General features: G+C 40.7%; 2 protein-coding genes and 1 long non-coding RNA gene across 11 annotated transcripts in view; 1 reads left to right on the top strand and 2 right to left on the bottom strand.

Annotated features, from left to right (window-relative positions):
• The window catches only part of LOC119177277 (nuclear receptor coactivator 5), a 284,872-nt gene that overhangs the window by 70,618 nt on the left and 192,192 nt on the right, over positions 1–22,062 (bottom strand). For 5 of the 9 annotated variants that reach the window (XM_075884800.1, XM_075884801.1, XM_075884803.1 and 2 more), the window contains one exon: positions 16,569–17,435. The exons of the other annotated variants lie outside the window; for them this stretch is intronic. In XM_075884800.1, the coding sequence (XP_075740915.1) occupies positions 16,912–17,435 (524 nt within the window). In that variant the 3' untranslated portion in view covers positions 16,569–16,911. Of the gene's footprint in view, positions 1–16,568; positions 17,436–22,062 lie in introns of those variants that run through there. 9 annotated transcript variants of the gene reach the window in all.
• LOC142788226 (uncharacterized) lies at positions 534–12,991 on the bottom strand. Its single transcript, XR_012889296.1, has 3 exons — positions 12,953–12,991; positions 12,527–12,626; positions 534–727 (listed from the first exon to the last, which is right to left on the bottom strand). It is a non-coding gene; the product is annotated as an uncharacterized LOC142788226 (long non-coding RNA).
• On the top strand, positions 14,895–16,355 carry LOC119177278 (pyridoxal kinase). Its single transcript, XM_037428723.2, has one exon. It carries the CDS (start codon positions 15,398–15,400, stop codon positions 16,304–16,306), a length of 909 nt encoding a protein of 302 aa, XP_037284620.1. The 5' UTR covers positions 14,895–15,397; the 3' UTR covers positions 16,307–16,355.

Below are 22,062 nucleotides of genomic sequence, written 5' to 3'. Positions count from 1 at the left end.
CAAATTTTTCATGCAAATATCTTCCACGATGAGTCGCAAAAATATTTTAGTTCAATTTAGATATTCTTCATTAGTTGTGGCAGATTGGCAGGCACCACCAAAAAAAAAAAAAAACGCAGAAAATTCCACACCAAGAACTCCAAAAAAGGGCACAGCACAGAGGAAAAAAGCATCCCATATTGAAAATAATAATACTAATAATAATTGGGGTTTAACATCCCAAAACCACTATATGATTATGAGAGATGACGTAATGGAGGGCTCCGGAAATTCAGACCACACAGGGTTTTTTAATGTGCACCTAAATCTTAAGCACACAGGCCTCAAGCACTTTTGCCTCCATCGAAAATGCGGCCGCCATGGCCAGGATTCAATCTTGCGACCTGCGGATCTTGAAAAAGTATGCAACCAAAAAGGCACTGCACACATGGTCAATGGCCAGGAGGATGGAGGATAAAAAAAAGGCCTGAATACCGGAAGGGAAGGTACCACAAAAGGTTCTTCATGCCGGCACATGTCGAGTTGTCAAATGGTTGTTTCCATCAACATAAATCTTTATTATTCTCTTTCATAAAAAAAAACACTTATAAATGCCATTGAAATGGCAATTTTCACATTTGGTGCAGTTGCCTACCAAAATGAGTGTGGTATTACTGCTTCTGGCTTCCTGGATGTGCTGAAACTTTACTTTGCTTCTACCTTTGAAGAGTGGAATGATGAAGTCTTTCTGCAAAAAAACAGGTGTGCATTTGCTCATGCATTGCTTTAGTGTTATGTGATTTGTATGTGGCTCATTTAGATAGAAAGGTTCAGGAGCGGCAAAAATGAATGTTAGTGATTGCTTCTGGTTTGTCGACAATTTCTCGATTTTGTTTCATTGCAATCATGATGCTTTTCATGAGTGCTTTCAGCAAGCCTTGCAAGTGTTCCAGGAATGCCTTGATTCGCTATCTCTCACACATGAGCTGCCATAAAATGGTTCCCCGAGGTTTTTAGATTTAATACTAACATTTCCAGCCGAACACATCTGTTGTACATATGAGCCATGGGCGAAGAAACCTCTGTTGCCGTATGAGTATTCTCACAGCAAACTGGTAAAGCGTGCAGTTGTAAAAGCCCGTTCGCACAACGCTTTAAACAAATCTTGCTCCCACTCAGTAGAGGAAAGTTTCGGCAAACAGATATTTCGTCTTGAGGCAGCTTCGTTGCCACTTTCTGTTTCCGAGAAGCTGCGCAGAGTCAAGAGTAGGCAACAAGGGGGGCACTTCACAAGAAACAAGTCCCAAGAGGGTGGCAGTGATACTGTATCTACACAGTATTTCAGATAAACTCAAAAGGATAGGCCAAACAGAGAGTGCGCCGGTGGTCTCAGTTACATGTCCGAACTAGTCCCGTAGGAAGTACCGCAAGCAATCGTAAAGTGAAGCAGAGTAAAAAGTTTATTGAGCGTGCAAGAGAAATTGTTTACCGTATACCTTTGTCATGTGGACAAAGGTATGTAGGTCAGACGGGTAGGTGCCTTAACATATGACTACAGAAACATTGCCAGAAGGTAAGAAATGTAGGAAGGGACGGTTTTTTCGCCTCTAATTGTTTTGGGTGTGGGTGCCAGCTATTGTTTGAAAAGGCAAGGGTTCTCATGTCCCAGCAAATTAAAGGCACTAGAATCATAATTGAGGCGATAAAAATCGCTTGAGACAGCTGCATCAGTAGACCGTCTATAGCCTTATCAAGAAAAGAATTGGCGTACTTGAATTCTTCTGCACATGGTGTTCCAGAGGGATCACTTGGTTTTTAGCAGCCACTTGGTTTCGTTTGGCTTGTGTTTTTGGATAAGCATGTGATCTTATCTTTTTCTGTATCCTATATATATCTGCGTCTTAGTAATAATAAAACAGTTGAAAGTTTGTGCTGCTCCTCGTCTTTTCTGTGTGCGCTGTCTAAATTTTTGCGCTGAGCAGTTCAATGATTAAATATCAACTAGCTCAATCCCACACTTTGCCACAAAAGGTTCCATTATAAGTTAGTCTAATAATGCTGACTCCTCTCCCCACCCCCCTTTTTTGTGGCCCTTGGAGCCTGCTGAGCCAATCTCCATAGCCAATTACAGCCTAGATAAACCAAAATCGATTCCGTAACTGTTTTGATAAAAGCAAACAACACTATTCTCAGCCACGTTTACAAGCACAAGGCCTTGTCTGTGGTACCTTGTGGCTAAATTCAGGTGCTACAGTTCATTATGTCTCTGATAAATGAGAGGTACAACAAGAGTGGTTGGGCACAGGTAAAAACATTTGGTACACAATCATGCGAATGGCACAGCTGTTCCACCCTTGCAAAGTGAATGCTTTCTAAGTAGCAGCAGGGGGAAATATATTATTTTGGTCATATCAAGGCCATGAGATCTATAAGCTCAATGGGACAAAAATTAATGCTAGCCAAAGTGAGATGAGTGAATGGTGTTTGTTAGTAAGGAAAATCCTCATAAAAATTTCTCAAGGCTAAAATGAAACATCTAAATGAGCATAAAGAGCTTGTATTAAAAGGAACCTCAAAGAGATTTAACATTTTTATACTAACACTGAGCCAGTTAAGTAAGTCCTAAGGATCATTAGCAGACTGATTTAAGTTAACCTTTTACAAGGTCGTAAAGGCAACTGATCTGACTAGATGTTCCATGGACATCACTGACAATTTCCTTTAACTGTTAGCAAACATTGGTCAGAATAGTGATCACCCAATTTCAATTTATCACTGCAGTTCATCACGCAGTGGAGGGCAGAAGCACAGAAACTGGTGGGGACAAAGTAATGCACGAAATGTGATGCAGAACTTACATTCAACAGCAAGTATATTTTCAACGTGCAGAGCCATTTATACTACGCACCTAACAGAAAACAAGACCACCTATGTGCTCACTCTCTTCTATCCCTATCCCACAGGTATTCGTATAGAAGAAAGTGAGCTCTTTCTCGAACAAGGCTCCGATGTGGAGCTAGCACGATTGTGCAATCGCACGTGATATTGTGGCAGCCTCGATGATTTTTCTGTGGACGTGCGAGAAATGTGCAAGCTTCCCCCATGGGTAGCCAAAAAGAAAATGAGCTGACATACCTAGATAAGAATGGCAGGACAATAGCGATATGATAATCTGTGCATGATTATGACCCTGTCAACCACCTGTGTAAAAAAAACCTGTGCTGAGATTTCCAGCAGACAGATATGCCTCCAATAATAAAACAGCACATCTAATGGTCTCTCTGCCTGTAGTTGGTGCTTCTACTGAGAGATTTATCCTAGACCCAACTGGTATGTCAGTGGGCAGAGTACACAAAGCCTGTCAAAGTTGAAGACTGGGCATTTTGGTAAAACATGACTGTTAGCGCACCAAATTGACGGGACACAAGAAAGATACACACAAAAGAAAGTGCTAAACAATCTACAGAGTAAAAAGGTAGAGAAAATGGGCTTTTTTCTTGATATTGCAGCTCAAAAATAAATTGGCAAATGGAGAAAATTTTCAGGTTTGCCACGTAGCAACAAAAAAACTCAATTTAGGAGAACTTGTCTAGCCAGGTTTTTTTTCTTTTTTTTTTCATTTTTTTTATAAATGGCAACATGTGGAAGAAAAAAAAAAAGATGCACCTTCAAGCTACTATTGCCAACTAATTTTTGAAAAGTACCCTATGCCAAGATTAAAATTACCCTACTTTGCCCTGCACAACTTTTTTGAAAAGTACCCTATGCCAAGATTAAAATTACCCTACTTTGCCCTGCACAACTTTTACTCCCCTACATTTACCCTACACCTAGAAATGACACTGTGTAACAATAACGCACATTCAGTGACCTTTAGATGTATGAGGTGCATCCGGGATTGGCCCACCTATTACCATCTGACAATGACATCATTTCACGTCCCACAGTGATGCCACAGTGACCTATCAATGACTTCATGATGACAACATGATGGCGATTTTTCACGCAACAATGACATCATGAGGTGGCATCGTTATATAATGATTCTTTGCAATACTACGGTTAATGCCGACCATAATTTTTCGTGTATGATAAGGCATCTAAAGGCTCTCGCCTTCATAACTGAAGCCGACCACCGCTGCAAAATTTAAAAGCTCCTCCAAGCAATGAACAGACTGGAGATGACAGAGAGGGGGGGGGAAAACAACCTAGCACAAGTATGTTTGACGTATTACCTTTCATCTTTTCTGTGGGCGACATTGGAACTAAGATAATTGCAATTCGGATCTGTCCAGGAATGTAACCTTCGGATATATCCGCAAATCTTCATAATTTTTCCCTCATCAATTACAAATGAAATGTTGAAATCACCCTACGTCATTGCCGCACTACCCTGTGTTGGCCAAAAAATCACGAACATACCCTACAGTTGGACACCCTGCTTCAGGCTTATCTGTATCCATATACCGTCATATCACATATTACAGACAATACGCATTTCTGCCCATTCAATTAGCCCAGTGTTGTTCAAAGCCAAAGGGAAACATTGCAGCCAAACTATTTGACCCATCTTTACCTTTCAAAAGCATTAAATACATTTTCTTCACTTTGGGCCCCCACAACAAGTTTCTCCTCAGAAAATACACCAAGTAGCAGTCATCACTAGAGGTCGGATTTATAGGCACTAAAAAACCGGGTTCTAGGTGCCAAAAATAGGCTGACAAAACAGTTTTAGGCACCCAAAATTGTAATTATAGGCACAATAAACTTTGGCAAAATTTACATTTTCGAAGAAATACGTGCAGGATCAGTGTCTACATCAGGAAAACAAACAAAAATGTTTTAGTTTATGATGGTACAAAGGTACCAATTGCATAGTCATGCATTTTTTTTTCCCCACAAGTTTGTAGAAAACGGTCTCTCCTTTTCTAGTCTGGCATGGTGAGTTAAAAGTCTTCCGTCGAATAGAGAAGCCCCGGGGTCTCTTACTTTTCGGCATGATTGAGAAAGGCAACACAGGAGCAAATAACCAGGACGCTAATAGGCTAGCAGGGTCTTTTTGCCTCGTATCAACTCTGTCTAACCACACAGGGTTAACAGGCAAGAAGGCTGCGTGCACTGGAAGCTCACGATCTCATCTGCCAAAATTCGCAATGCTATGCGTCCAGCAAAAAGTTGGATTATTAGACTTAATGCTACTTGACCTTCATCTCACGGGCGCGCGCCCTAACATTGTGGAAGTGACGTAGACAACAAGGAATGGTTCTGCGTACGTCAAGGTATATAGTACGTGACACTGCAAGTATTATCTGAGGAGACGTGTGTAATTTGTGCCATCCGTTGCCTGAATTGAAATATTAAGGTTGACAAAAGTATGAAAACATACATACAGAATCTATGCGCCATTATTTTTTTTTAAATTCGTATCGAGTGAGATGCGAGGCTAAGCTACCTCCATTTCGCTTGCATTTGTATTCTCGTCGTTCAAGAATTGTGCCAGTGCCAGCATTCACAAGGCTTGGCGTATGTTTGGTGCATCTTCCCTTATAGCACTTTCAGCGGTGCAACGCTGTGTATCGTGGTAAGGATACATGATCCATGCTATAGCCTCTCCAAATGTGCGCGCATACAGAGAGATTCATCCCACAGAAATATTCAGTAGAATACAGAGAACGTCGAAACATCACAACATCGCTTGTGTGCACGACCTGGCATGGGCATGTCATGCAAATGTAACCTTGTGTGCGCATGACGTGTTGACGTGTCTGCGTCGTGTGATCTTCCGGCTCAGAGTTCCTCCTTTACCGAAAAAGGTAGAGAAGGAATTGGGCTTGCAAAGTCTACACCGGGCGAGTGGCAAAGGTTTCAAGCTCACCTCCTCGCATCATGGTTTCACGACTTGTAATGAACCAATTAAAACATTATAGTGGTGCAAAGCCATTCATTGGGCACACGACAACTTTTAGTGTCTAAGTGAAATCTCTGACGTGACCTAGTAAAGCACTCTTTAAGAAGTAAATGACAAAATGACAAAAACAACCATAAACAATTTTTTTTTTCTGCACTCTGCTTTTTTAAAACATTATAGTGGTGCAAAGCCATTCATTGGGCACACGACAACTTGTAGTGTCTAAGTGAAATCTCTGATGTCACCTAGTAAAGCACTCTTTAAGAAGTAAATGACAAAACGACAAAAACAACCATAAACATAATTTTTTTTTTCTGCACTCTACTTTTTTAAAACATTATAGTGGTGCAAAGCCATTCATTGGGGACACAACAACTTGTAGTGTCTAAGTGAAATCTCTGATGTGACCTAGTAAAGCACTCTTTAAGAAGTGAATGACAAAACGACAAAAACAACCATAAACATAATTTTTTTTTCTGCACCCTACTTTTTTCGCTGATGACACTCCACGATTTTGCATTTGTTTTTCATTGTTCTACGGCTGCACAGAAACACATCTTGTTCTCTACGTAAGCGAGCAGACGTCAGGGAGATGCCGACCAGACGACGCGGTGTGGATGAATACATGCGTATGGAGGATAAACCGCCTTCCTATTGGCTAAGAGGTCTTGTAGCCTTGACAGTGCTGAAAGGTCCTTATAAGATGGAGTATAGGTTGCACCTGATAGAGTTCGAAAGCTCAAATTTGCCTGGTAACATGAACAGCGGTCTCGAACTGTACTCCAAAGCAAAATTTAAGGTTAAATAGCATTCATATATGCACCAATTTCGAAAAAAGGCATTTATAGGCACATAGAGGAATTTAGAAATAAACGTCAAAAATAGACATTTATAGGCATCATAAAAACACCATAAAATATCTTTACTTCTAATTCATGGTTATATATCAAAGTGACACGACAGGAACGTAAGAAACAAAATAGGCATTTGCCTATAATGCGGTCTCTAGTCATCACACAACTTGGCACTTGCATGCCATAAGACCATACACTAGAGGCAATGTTCATAAAAACATCTACCCTAACCTGTGCATTTTCCACACTGTTAAGTTATTTATTTGCAGCATTTCACAATTTGTAAGAATAAAAATGTACTGATTTACGGTTAGTTGTAGTTGTTTCATTGATATAACATTTTTACTGGTACCTCAAAGGAATAGCTGGAAACAATATAAAAATGTTGCAGTAACTAAATTTTTATAAAGCCATATAAGCAGGTTTTTTTTTTTCTTTACTTAGGTGGCACTGCAGCAGAAAGCTTAAACCACAATATAATGACCTACTGGCAAATGTAATATCTAGTCAGCCACTGGTGTTAAATATGGTCATGCCTTTATATTAGAGAAATCACCAGACAGCTTTTGATAGCCCTTCGTTACTTTCTTTTTCATAACACAAAAAGTCAAAATTGTTTGTAGTGTAGGACCTGCTAAAAGCAATCCCACGAGGCAGTAAGCAGCACAGCACATGTATCGATATTACTTTCTTTTTATGGTAAACAACATGTTTTCACAGCCGAGCTATTTAAGCTCGAGGTTTGACTACCAAGTGCGAGTGCAAAAAAAGAAAGGCAAGCGACATCACTGCACATTGCCTAGCAACCACCTGGCTCAGCTGCACCTAGGGTGAGTACACATTAACTTGGCTAGCACGGGCTGCCTTTCTTTTCCGCATTGCCCCCTAAACAAGTGCGCTCTTTTGCTGGGTTTATAGATGCGGCGTGGGATGCAATAAGTCGAATGGGCGAGAGAATTAGAGAAAAAAAGAGATAGAAAGAAAGACAAAGAGAAAGATAGAGAAGCAAGCGAAAAAAGAGAACGAGCAAGACAGAAAGGGTAAAAAAGAGAGAAATATAGACAGAAAAATTGAAAGCAAAAGATGAAAATAAAAAATGAGAAAGGCCACCCAGTTCTGCTGTTCCTTCGGGTTTGACACCACTAACATGCAGCAGCTTTTTTTTGCACAATATGGAGAACTGATGATGCTGGATAATCCAGAGAAAGTGTAATAGAAATAAGAAACAACTTACACTGATGAAGAACAGCACTAAAACAAGACACCGCTTGAGGTGCATACAACAGCAGTTACGTCATGGGCTTCTATCCCCCAAGTCCCACTATTTAGTGCTGTTTTTCATCAATGTAACATGTACAGTCAACCACAAAAGTTTACGGACCACACAAGTGCGTGCCAAACTGCCTGTCCTCGCTACCTAGATTTGAACTATCTGCTGTCCACTACAATGCAAGGCCGGAAATAGGTCTTCTTGTTATTTAATCGTACATCAATTTTCTACTGTTGCACAGAACATTGTTAGTATGTTGTTTCCACGCAAAGCACTTATCTGCCGTATGAGCGTCACACTTCTACTTTGATAAGCTAAGACCACGTGCTTCGAACAATGTACCGTTCAATATATATTGCGTTGCAACGATTGCAACAGATAAGTTATGCTGATAGACTACTATAGAGATGAAAGCACATAGACGCAGCTGCCAGAGAGTGTGTTGCATTAAAAATTGAAAGATGGCAAACATTCGTGCCCTGCAAGCTAATAGCCCTGCCTTTAAGAATGGCTTTTCAACAGCAGCATTATGCCCCAGACCCATACATCCTGCCTGCTGAACTTGCAACAGAATGTTTTCAATCTCTCTAACTTCTCAGCAATTTTATCTTCACAACAAAATTTGAACTATCTCTAAATGTCAAAAATGTAACTTTGCTTGCATGCTGTTCAAAAAGAAGAGTTGTTTTTTTTTTTTTGTAGAAGGTTATCTTGAAGGGCCAGTTGGTACAATTCGAAGACCGTAGAAAGCTTTGAAGAGTGCACTAAAAATATCGCTACAGTATTGTACGTACATTGCCATGTTCGAAAATACATCGTGTAGTTACTTCATATTGCATACTATACCACCATCACAATATATGTATGTATGTTTTTATAAACAGCGTTTTTTAAATATTTTTCTTTCTTCTGGATAAATATGTATTTTTCTAGTTCTCTCTTCATTACAATATGTTGTACTTGTTTATGTTTTGTGTTAACATTTACTGTACCCACCCTGTTATGGTAAACAGTATTTAGAAATAAATCAATAGATAAAAAGTTAGCGACTGGTGAAAAGCCTCCGTGACATCTCCACTTTATAAGTGGCGATCGCCAGCAGCACTATGCCCAAGACCCATCCATCCTAGCTAAGGGATGGATGAATCATGAGGCACAGAACGTGCCTCATAATTGAGGCATGGCATATTGATACTAGTGGTAGTGCATGCATGAGCCGACCGTCGATTAACTTGGATAAACATGAAATAAAATGTCCGACCTTCTACGTGGACCGGCACACGTGCCGGATTGATAGGTTCGCCTATTGCATGAGCATGTGCACAGATGTTTTCGCGCCTTCTGGCCTTTCTGCCTTTTAGCATATCTTCAGTTGTTAGATGATGTTTATGGCATCTCAATTTCCTTTCTGTGTCAGTGTTTGCATGCCCCATCTTAATAGAATGAATACAAGCTCAGCTCTGTTATTCTACACTAATCATGAACAAAGTTTGGTGGCTCTACAGAAAAAAAAGTTTAACTAACATGCGAGCTATATCTTGCATCATATTTGAAGCTGACAAAAGAGCCTCAGTAAACAAACCTACAAAATCACATTATTAAAACTTAAAAATTCATACTTCAAGTTTAGAGAATTTTTTGAACATAACATTCTAAAACAAAACATTTTAGACTCAACCAGAAAAACTCATCTAAATCTGTATATTTTACCACTATTCTTGCATGTATCTATATTTATTATTTGCAATTCAAAATGCAGTAAATTTGACCTGGATAAGGTGAATGCTTAACAAAATATGGCAATCACATTATGCCCCATCACGTACTGAAAACTCCAAGTGGCATAAATGTATTTATTTATTTATATATTTATGACCAACAGTGAAAAATAACTTAAAAAAACATAAGCATTACACATTGTTAGTCAGTATTATAAAGCAAGCCTTTTTAAGCACATGTGAGTAGTATAAAGCAAGTTTCTTTTTTTTTTTTCATGATTACAAAAAAAGTATGTGTTCCGCAAACATTTCCAACTCAAATTCCACTCAATCAAAAAACCCAATTATTTGTAAAGACATACAAGGAGCTTCAGCCAGTACAATAGGCCAAACAATAAATGAGATCAAATTAATATTAAAAATAGTGAATTAATGACTAAAAAATTATGCACGAACACTAGGGGTACCTTCACATAACAGGCGGCCACATTGAATATTGTGGCATGATTTTAGTTAATAGCAGTCGACTGCACACCCACTAATGTGATAAAAAGAGTGTGTCAAGTTATAATGAAAAAGCTCTATTAAAAAGATGATATGCTAGTTTGAGCACAGAAAAACAGCAAAAATATAAGCTCCGAGCAAAATTTTTAAAAATATTTGAAACATGTGCAGCACTAACACAGGGTAATCAGGAGTGCTAAAATCCTCCATATTTGTAGCAAGTTCGACCATGGACCTTACCCTTGTTTATCTTTGCAGCATCAGTGCCTTGACAGGATTCTTTCGCAATATGGGGCCAATCATTTGTGAAACAAGCTTTTCCAATGCAGGCTGAATGCAGACTTTTTTCAATTCATCAAGCGTGCCTTTGCGGTCATTATTGAAATGACACAGAGCATCTTACAAAGAAAACTTGATGATTGACAGGCTCACATATGTCTTTGAGCGTAAACAACACATGTGCAAGCAGGTACGACATTGTGCATCCACCTGGTGATAGTTTATTATAATGAAGATTAAAATTTATAGGTTGACAGTGCTATTGGAGCATCATTCCATGTTCACACTTGATATGATTGCTGAATAGCCAAGAAATTACTACATATCGACTTAATCATAAGAAGCACACAAAACTGGCTCTTTCAGTTTCAATTTCTTAGATAATGGGTGGTCTAACATGTTCGCTTGTATCTTTTGAAGGAAACTGCATAGACAAACTACATTATGGGTGATAAATTGTGCATTTAACATGACGAAAAGCCAAGAAATAACATTTTCAACAAAAAAATAAAGATTCACATTTTCCCATAACAAAAGTTTTTTAAGCTCTTCTAGACTTCCTAGAAAATTCCATCTTATCATCAGCTTGGAAGAATGAACTGTTGAGCAAATTGGTATTGCATTTTGAAGAAAATTGCACTTGTGCTGTTAATTTTTCGCTTAGCCCCGTTCTTCATGCGTTTTTCTTGAAAACAATTTACCATCAGCTGCTGCACTAGCCATGCCATTTTCTATTAACTTACCATTTTGCTAACACTAATTTACGCTCTAGTGAACCAACAGCCCATACAACAAGATCAAAATAAACCTTTAGTTTAGGTCACTCCATATGAAGGAACATTTGAGACAGGGTGGTTAATCCCCGACGTTCTATGCCAGCCGCTAGAACTCTCAGAATTAAGCTCCTTTTATTTTTAAACAAGGTCCACAATTTGCACCCATACATTACCACGAGAAGGCCTGAGGGCTAACCAGATTTAGTTTAGATTTAAGGTTAACATCTGTCTTCTCAAATCATTAAAAGTCAATAGATTTCTACCTTTTCTAATACCATCCTGAATTTTCAAAGCAATGCTACCATCATCGTCTACACTGGATTCTATACAAACAAAAAAAAAACATTTAATTTTTACTCTGCATCAACTGTTCACTTTTTGCCATAATATTTGTTTTGTATTTAAGATCGAGTTTGGCCATTTCCTTTCTTTTATCTTAATATGAGCACTTTCCGTGCGTCTTACTTCGGAACAATAAAAAGGTGTCATCAGCATTACTAATTAAGCTGATGATATTTGTTCCTGCCATTTCCATGACCGGATATCAAAGCAACTTAAAATTACAAAATTACATCTTTAGATCAAAGAACACGAGTGAACCAAACTACATATTTTAGCCGGACTACTTGCGCTATTTCTAGTTTGTGAGCCAATTTCACTACCCCCATATGACTGCATTCGATTTGCTTAACCAGTATATCCACTATCTATGATCTAAAGATCTAATATGAAATGTGTTTTCAGTAGCAGTACAGTCATACTATATGTTGTGAGGTAATGTGAATGCTGCATGCTGAGCACAATTACAAAAGTGCACACTTAAAAATAAATGCGTATTAATAGGAAGTCTTGCGCTTCAGAAGGCGCAATTGAGGAAACAATTAATTTTAAAAAATCCCGCCAGAGGTAAAATCTTGCGAAGACTCCAGCGGTCAAATACACGATGCAATACACAGGCGAGGTTAACTCAGTAGTAATCGTCACGACCTTGAGAACCCCGTGCGTCGTCTAATAACGCGAAACACCCACTACACGTCCAGCGTTTATTACAACACAGTACACCGACAAGGAAATGTGCACTTGACAGAATAACGCTGATGCTGACGAAGGTCTTAGCCATCATAACCAGTAGCATGCGTTGCATGATTAGTGAACAAGGCAAGGAGGCATTTGAATGATGTTAAGCGCTTTTCATAGTTTGAGACCGTTTTCACGTCGTTAATGAATCGAGCACGTACCTTCGGACATCTTGACGAATGCAAAACCGCACAGAAGGAAAATCTGTGGTGCAACAGCAGACACCGTTCCTTGTCTAGCGGCAGGCGGCCGACGGAAACACTGCCAGGAGAAACGAACTGTTCTTTCAAAATGAACCACCAATACCAACCACGAGATAAGAACAGGCCCGCGATTGCATCGAGATAAGTTGGCTGCAACAGTCTCAACGTCCCCGCTCTCCAAGTCGCAACAGTTACGCATCCCAAGATGACCGAATATTTACCACCATCGAGACTTCAATTAAAGGCTCTCTCACAAAAGGGAAATCGCACCTCTAACCAGCATAACGTCGAAATCGGAGGAATCAAGTCGAGCTCATATGTGCAAATTACGTGGCAATCGCTCGGTCACAACACTATAAATGACTAAAGGAATACCAGACGTACCTTAATTTTTGATGACAAGTGAACTGTACGAGCTCTTAAAGTGAGCGCTAACGGCGCGAGCCCCCACCTCACAGGCAACAACCACGCTTGGAAACTCATTTTTGGCAAAGCTTTCGGTTAATGGCAGTGCCATGAAAGCAAATGTGCACATGTAGAACAGTCGAAGCACCATCAACTTTAAATGTACAAATTTAGCGTAGCTGTTGCTTAGGGAAAAAAAAACAACCAAAACCTTGAAGCAAAACAGTCAGTAATGAAAATGAAAATGTCATCTGTACAGCCGCAGTCTCGCACTACTTTCGGTTCCGCTGAGAACTACCATGACCTACTACACTCCTGACCTGCCCAGAGAGCACCTCTTCCAGCGCCCACGTTCTAGTTCATACCTTCTGCCGCTAGGGCCGTCACCTACGAGCGGCGTGGCGCTAGGCAGCACCTGTTCGCTGTCGTCTGCTTCAGCCATCGCTGTGGCAGTGCAAATCGTTCTTATTGTGCATGAATTGTGTATGAATGTGTAAAATATGGCAAATAAAGCGATATGATTCCTCGTCAGAGTTGGCTGCATTCGTGTGGACGTTTGAAGCAGAAATAGAACCGTAAAAAAAGCACACAAAGGGTCACAGTGGCAAGCAGACGGGAACTTTTCTACAAATGAAGGAAAATTTATTATGAAAATATTTCTTGAATGAAAACGTAGTCCAACGAGATAAAAAAACTATTGTTAGGCATTCATTGTTCACACTGAATCACGATGGTTCCAGACGATACGCATACACAAATTGCAGAAGATACGCAGAAACACAGTAGGTCGTGTGCAGAAACTTGCAGACGGCAGATAGCTGCAGTAGTCAGCTCTAATAGTGGCCGCGTGCAGTTTTTTTTTTTTAGATGAGCTGACACCTCAAATGTAAGTATGGTGTATTGCTGCGTGCCATATTGCAAATCGGAACAAGGCAAACAAAGTAAAGTAAGTTTTCACGAGTTTCCTGCCACAGACATACGGGAAGAATGGATCGAGGCAATTGGAAGAAAAGGTGAGTCTTGTGTTTTTGAGAGTCGTTTCAATTCAGAACGAGTTGCAAGCTAGCAAGAAGCACCAGGGTGCTTTAGTAAACTTTATTTCCGTGTGTTATGCTAATTCACTGAGCTAAAAAACATGAAAGCTTTTTTAAAGTACCGCGGCTAATATGGCAGGCTCCACAAATAGTGCCAAGAAATTTAAATATAGCACACAAGAAAAAAGTAAATATACGAAATCTGTAAATTATGTAAAAATGCGTAGCGGTGGGTTGCGAGGGGTTCGAGCACCCTTCCCGAAGGCTGCCTCAACAAATGCCGCCGAAATCCATAAAAAAATTAATGATATGAAATATTTACGTGCTGCCTCCACAGTTTGTCTCTCTGTGTGTGTGTGTGTGTGTGTGTGTGTGTGTGTGTGTGTGTGTGTGTGTGTGTGTGTTTAGCGATGGACAACTCTTGAACACTGGGTGTCACTGAAGTTAGCGACCGAATTTGGTCAAATGTATTTCTCATCTCAAACCTCTATCTTCCCATACAGCTTTGTTCGTTTCTGTATAAGCTTACTTAAGGTAATTAGAAACGTTACGCCGGTAACGAAATGTGGCGATTAACTGTTCACTCTATATAGGGCTGGCAGGCGGTCGGGTATAATGACATAATTGAAGTCCTTCGTGCACGTATAGGCAGTTTGTCACAGAAGCAGACGCATGGTATCAGTCCGTCGCCCTCCTGCCGGCCGCACAGTAGCAGACGAACAGGTTATAGGTAGCGCCACCTACGGCGAGCGATTGAACGAGAGCGGGGACACGCGCTCCCATAGGAACCCCGCTATCTGAACAGGTCAGGAGTGTAGTAGGTCATGAGAACTACTCCCCCCTCCCGCATTCCTGAGCTTTGCAGTGAAGCAGACTTGTAGGGGGCAAGAAATGACATGCGCGCTCGAACTGGCTGCAGTTAGCCTGTCGCAGAGTAATTTTAGCCGTTTTAGTCGCACTGAAGGGCGACCGTAACTGAAGATACGTAAATTAGGCGGGCAGACCTTTGGTCACGACAGACGTCGCGAATGTTAAAGTTAATGAAAAATATCTGGGGTTTGAAGTATTAAAACATTGAAATGATCGAGTCACGCCGTAGTTGAGAGCTGCGGAAATGTTAATGAATTCTAGCACTGCGTGTGCCGAAGCACACGTCCTTTTTATTTCCAGTAAACCACACACGACAGGTAAAACAGCTTTTTATTTTTACAGATTCTGAACATTACTTACTTGTTAAGCTGGCCACCTCACACCGCAAAGTTTATTCCAAAATTGAATACAACGTTGAAGGTAAAAACACCGTAGCGCGCGGCGCGTGACAGCTACCAGGCGAGCTCGTGTTTCTCGCCGTTGTACCAAGCTTCGCAGGCCATTCACAATCAACCCGACAATGATTTCAATCCAAGACTGTCGCATACTGTCGATTCAAAGTCACGTCGTTTCTGGCTACGTTGGAAACAAATGCATCGCTTTCCCGCTGCAGATCTTGGGATTCGACGTGGACACGGTGCATACGGTGCAGTTTTCCAACCACACGGGTTACCCGGTATGGAAAGGTCAGGTGACCGACACCGACGACTTAGAAGCGATCCTGAGTACTCTCGACACGTCTGTCTACACGCATGTCATGACGGGCTACATTTCGTCGGGGGCGCTGCTGGAGCGTGTGCGCGACCTCGTCGCCGAAATGAAGAAAGCCAATCCCGAAGTGGTGTACGTCTGCGATCCAGTAATGGGCGACCACGGTTTTCTTTACGTCCCTGCCGAACTGGTGCCCATCTACAAGAAAGACCTACTCCCAATGGCCGACATTGTGACGCCAAATCAATTCGAAAGCGAGCTGTTAACCGGCATGACGATCCACGACGAAGGGGGAGCGCTCGACGCCATGGAAGCACTTCACGTAATGGGCGCCACGTCGGTCGTCATTACGTCGACTACGGTGGAGAACAACGCAAACACGCTGGTTGTATTCGCCAGTAAGCGCACCGGGGACAGGATGACGTCACTACGCGTAGACGTGCCGCGCGTGGATGCGCAATTCTGCGGAACAGGCGACCTGTTTGCAGCCATCCTAGTGGGCTGGATGACAAAGTCGAACAACAACTTGCGTGTGTCTATCGAGAAGACTGTGTCTACCATACAAGCAGTGCTAAAGAAGACCTTCAGACATGCCCAGAACATGCACACAGAGACGGAACTCAAGTACACCAGCCACGAGTTGGAGTTGCGCCTTGTTCAAAGTAAAGACGAAATAGAGGAGCCACCGCAGAACTTCAAGTCCGTGGCTCTCACCTGAAGTCGTGGCAACACCAGTGTGTGTCAATAAACGTGTCACCCTGCCCGAAGTTGTTTTCGCTGTTGCAGGTGTTCAGTCATTTTCTGTAAAGGATATAAAAAGGGAAGAACTCCGACACGTATTCACAGAGACCTTTTATTGAAAGATGGATGTTGTAAGTGCTGCAGCTGGTTCCGGCCACTACCACTATGTATGTCACAGCTTCCATAAAATTGCATTGATGCAGCAGTTTCACAGTAAAAATTCACACAACAGCAACGAGTATAATTGTGCAATTCTTTATTCATCTCAAACCATGATTTCCTGCATTTGTGAACTTGGATGACACGCACCAAATCTAATTTTATTTGATTGTTTTACATAAGATGACACTGATGAAACGCTTTAAATGATGGCTTGTAGGTGCTAGAAGAATAGTAAAATGCATTTTGGTAACATGAAATCAATGAGGATCTTCAAATGATCGATAAGAAGGAAAAGAAGAGTGTCAAACACAAGCTGGTGAAAACAAAAAGCTAAATGGGAAGATGCCAGCAACCAACGAACAAAGCTATGCCAGTTGCTTTTTCTGAAACTGGTTTCACAAAAAAAAATTTTTCTTTTTTTCAGTATCGCGAATTTCCGCTTCCAGACCTGCCAGACATAATGGGTCTTTCGACCTGGGTTCCCATCAATGGGTGCCGCATAGCAGGGGCGGCGCCTGTACCTCTCTGCATTGGTTGTTGATACTGCTGCCCCGCAGGACCACCAAAGCTCATGTTAATTCCAGAGGCATTTCCGCCATAAGCTTCACTGTTTCCGTAACCATAGCCTGACAGTGACTTGGTAGGCTGCTGACTGCCAAGTGCGGACGATGCCCCAGAATTAGCATTGCTCAGGGTCTTCAGTAGATTGCTACCATTGTGTATCAAATTGTCAAGAGCCTTCTGCACGCTCGGGTTGTCAAAGTTAATGTAAGTGGAAGCGGAAACATCGCCTGCAGTAGCTGGTGCAGGTTGCTGTGGCTGCTGCTGCGCAAGTGTTGGCAAGGGTGCCTGCTTCACAATGGTTGTTGGACTTGTAGGCCCTGGTTGTCCAATCATGCTAAGAATTCGCTGCTGCAGTTCTTGCTGTGTTGGCTTATCTTCTTCTGCAAAAGAAGAACCCAAAAATCAGGAATACTGCTAAAATGTCTTCCTCACATATTGTCAGCTAAATATAGGGTAAGCACTAAGAGAAATAAATGGCGAAGTTCAGCTAGTCAGTTGGATACATCATAAAGGATAAAGCCTGCAGACAGAACACAAGAGAAACACACAACACAGATGCCAAGTGTTGCACTGTGGCAGCAAGAAAGACATCAAGAATAACAGCACACCTATCAATCAGGGACATGCATGACCCCATCCAAAATATGTGTTCAAGCATGGCATTTAATTTTAATGTAAGCTAATTGAAGACGGCCTTACACTTGCCTTTTTGCAAATACAATTCACCCTCGTTAAACGAAACTTCTGCTCAAAAGAAGACATTGGTCCTGAATTTTATTAATTCAAAAATTGAGATGGTGTTTGTCGAGCTTATGTATAGTTGTTCACGGATTTCAAATATTCAGTCATTTTTGTAGTAAAATATATGGTTTTTAAAATACCAAACATTCCATGTGCTTCTTGGGAGTTACAGTTTGCCTACACTGGGAGAGTTACATAAAAACAAGCACATCAAAATAACCCGGAATGAGTACAGAATGCAAGAAAACCAGAAAAACTGTTCTAAACCCATTCAAACAAAAGTTATGGTATGTTGAACATTTGCCAATTGGTCTACATCAAGCTGGGATTTCAGTCACAAATATTCAACATACATTTGTTGAAAATAGGCTTAGAACATCCATACTTCTTTTCTCGCACTTTGCACTCATTCCAGGTCATTCTGATGTGCCTATTTGATTTGTAACCCTTTCAGGGATGGAACAGGATAACATGAGTTTGAGAGCAGTCCGGAGAGCAGGCAAAAGTGCCTTTTGTAGCAGGCTTGGAGCAGCTAGAAAGACTTTATTGAGCAGATTTGGAGCAGTCAGAATATTCAGAAAAGATATAACGTCATTTCAAAGCACCTTTAAAGCAACATTTGTCCAATGCTGCATTTTTCAACCACTAAGCTACAATGCTGCATTTTTCAACCACTAAGCTAAATTGTGCAATATCACCATTGTGATAGCAGTCATATTACCGCAATATATTAGCCGCGCCTTTTATCGTGCTGTGCAGAGACTGTGGTGGCACAAGCACCTGGCCAGACCCAGCTCACATGCGCCACGCGCGCAGGCCTTTTCGTGTAAAGGTGTCAGCTTCACAGGATCGACTCGCTGATGGTCCGGGCTACACTGTCTTGCGTACATGGGGCTTCGATTCATACGCGCACCTCCACTAGAAATGTAGCGATACTGTAGTACACAGGTTTATAAAACAAACCTATTTATTAGGGCGAACTTGTGCCCACAAGCTAAGGCAACTGTAGAGAACTGGGAGACCATCAAACTTCAAAGAATTTCCCCCAACACCTCTTCTTTCTCTTCAGCAGAAGGCCGGAGAGCTGGGTCTGGCCAGGTGCTCGTGCAACAACAGTCTCTGCGCGCGCAGTGAAGGGCGCTCTATTTGAATGCGGCCAATATGTCATGGCAATATCGGCCACTTTCAAAAGGTTTTTACTATCACCATTACTGTCATGTCCAGTATAATATCCAAATTGATCACATCATAACATCATAAATTCTATCCAAGGGTAAAAACGCTCAAGCTGGGGCGACGAACGCGACTGAAGCAGATATCAAACGAGCCGGCCTACCTCTTCGCTTGGAGGGCGAACGCGATAACATCCCTGCAATTGGGAGGCCTGCCGTCAAAGCAGAGCAGAAACACCCCACTTCTCTTAAGGAAGCATTACAAAAGCGAGGGAGTGGGGGTGGAGGTGTCGCTTGAGTAGTAACTGTGAACTTTTCTTGTAAGCTTAGTGCAATGACCTTGGCGCAACAAGGGTGGTTCGGTGGAGGTAAGAAAGTTTGGAACACAATGGGACAAATGGCACAGTTGTTACACCCTTGCTCTTTCAATTTAGGCAGAGTATAGCCACCAAAATGCCACCTCGAATTTAAAAACTACATATTCTACTCTGAAAAGAATCACATACAGTGGATTCTAATTAAACGGAACCTGAAAAGACCGAGAAAATCTGTCTGTTTAACAGGAGTTCCATTTACTTAGAGGTGAATTGAGGTGCAGTATGCAGGGATGAAACCAATCATGTCACGGGCAGTTGTTCCATTTAACAGCAGTTTCGTTTAACAGATTTCAATTTACGAAGAATGTGCTGTATTTGAAATTGGCACACAAATATAAACACCGATAGAGTTTCATTGAAATCTGCAAACAACTTGCTAAAAAGTTTTCAGGCGGAGCGTCCCTTCAAATGAAACAAATGGCTCTAATATGATTCGTTTTCTTTAACTCTTAAGTATAAAGTATGGATGTAGGGAACACATAACACTTTTCCCACATAGCGGCTACTGTAATATAAGAAAATGTTCAATGTGCTCATCAAAAGCTGCCACTCATGTTGTGCACACACCATTCAGTGAGAAAGAGCTTAAACAAGGAGATGACTAATCCTCTTTTTTTCTAAGAGTGTTTAAGTGAAAGTTCAACGACTATTTGATTATCTTCGATCATGCTGCGAATGTATCGTTCTCCTAAAAACCCAACGATAAATGTACAAAGTACAGAAAAATTTCGTCAATTTGATCTAATACCGTGGTTCCAGCACAGCCTTGCATATTTTTATGGAGAAAATTCTTGATAATCGGTATCCACTACGTTAATCACAACTGGGAGCCCCCAGTTTTCATCACTCCTTGCAAAATTCAGCCCAACACTCCTTGCAAAATTTGGCCCAGAGTGATCAAAATATTTTGCAAGACCTGTTCAAACTTCAAACTAAATTTACTAGAGATGTAAAACAACAAAACAGCAGCCTTTCTAAGCAGATGAGACTTCGTATGCTGCACTGGAGCTCTTGAGCTAGCTACAAACGATGCTCAATACAACAAAAGAAATGCAAGCAAATAAAAATTACTGATGGTTGTTGAATTATACCTACTTCTAGTCCAGAGAACACGCAAAGAAGACTCCTATTACATTTATTTTGATTGCATTAGCCCTACCATGTAGTCTAAATAAACGTGTTTCAAAGCACATATAGAGTCATATATTTTGACATTAAGATTGAATGCTGACATGAATGCATGCCGATGTTTCTTTCAGTTCGTTGACAGATGAATCTATTCTGTTTGTAGTTAAAAGCTCCATGCACTTTATCAATGAAATTACCTGCCAAAAAGTGTAGTATTTATTCATTTTATCTCGATAACAAGTCCAGTGGTGGTGTCATTTGTTTCTTCCTGCGTAGTGTGGTGCAATGTCTGCACATTCTAGCGCCTGCCCGCTAGTTTAAACTTTGCTTGATTCGAAAAGTTTTATAGTCCCACTCCAGTTCAAAATTAAATGTTTTTTTACTGCATTACATTTTACTGATGCAATTCTTTAGTAAGCCTGAACCCACACCGTCAGACCACATCACTAACATCAAGGACTCTCAAACACAAGTGAGTAGTTCTAATCTCTTCCGATTTGCGGTGAATTATTTTGTAGAAGGAACTAGAAAGAAATGTGGCAATTTGTTCCTGAAGCACTGCTTAGAATCACCAAGTTTATAATACCCATATTTCATCCTTAACTCACTCACCAAAGTTAAATTTTTGTCTGATAAAAAAGAATCTTGCCAGATGTATTACTTTGACTATGGGTATGGAATACCAAATGAGACTCCGCATGAAAGATTGCGGAGTCGCATTCCTGAAGAAACAACTTCAGGAATGGGCTTTTGAAACTAACATGATTTGCCGAAAAGGCATGTGATATCCATGCTAGTTAGGTTAAAACATTGTGCCTTTCTACACAAGTCACGAATTTCTCTTGGTTTCTTCAAGTTTTAATTAGCAAGATTAACACACTTAGGACGTGATCAGTTGACATATAAAAAAAATGACCAGAGTTGGCGTTTAACTCTTCTTCCAACAAATGGTATGTGCATAAACTATGCATTTAGTGCTTGTTATGCATTTATTAACAATGAGTTATACTCACATTGCAATGACAGAAATAAATAATGAAAAAACAGCGATAGGTAGTATTCTCTACATCTATTTCTTAAAACACGGGGTAACGAAAGCAGGAAAAAATACTGCTATGGAGAAAAGGTTTTTATGGCTGACGATGAACAAGCTATGCAGAGAAAGAAAACATTCAAATGAACACAGAATAGCATCTGCTCTGTAAAACAAACAATTGACTATACAAACTGCCTCATAGTGAAGTTAGTAAGGTTTATTAAAACTACAGTAGCTTCTATGTAGAACTGACAAGCTGCTGTATTAATGAGATTAAATATGCATAAAATGTCATTACCCTAATAACTATAAGATCTTTACACTTAAATCAGGTGACCGTTCTCACCCATCTAAATATGGTCGTATTTCACTGACATGCATTGTCTGAAAAATCCTCGAGCAGATTATTTTTTTATTTGCATGTTGCCCACCACCTCGATAATAATGGGTTCTTCAAGAATCAGCACGACTTCCGACCTGGCTTGTCCTGCAAAACTCAGCTTTTCGAATTCACTACAGACTTCCAATATAACATAGATTCTCTATTTCACAC

This window comes from Rhipicephalus microplus, unplaced genomic scaffold, assembly GCF_043290135.1.
Source record: "Rhipicephalus microplus isolate Deutch F79 unplaced genomic scaffold, USDA_Rmic scaffold_48, whole genome shotgun sequence".
Lineage (NCBI taxonomy): Eukaryota > Metazoa > Arthropoda > Arachnida > Ixodida > Ixodidae > Rhipicephalus > Rhipicephalus microplus.
This window is presented reverse-complemented; position numbering and strand designations above follow the sequence as displayed.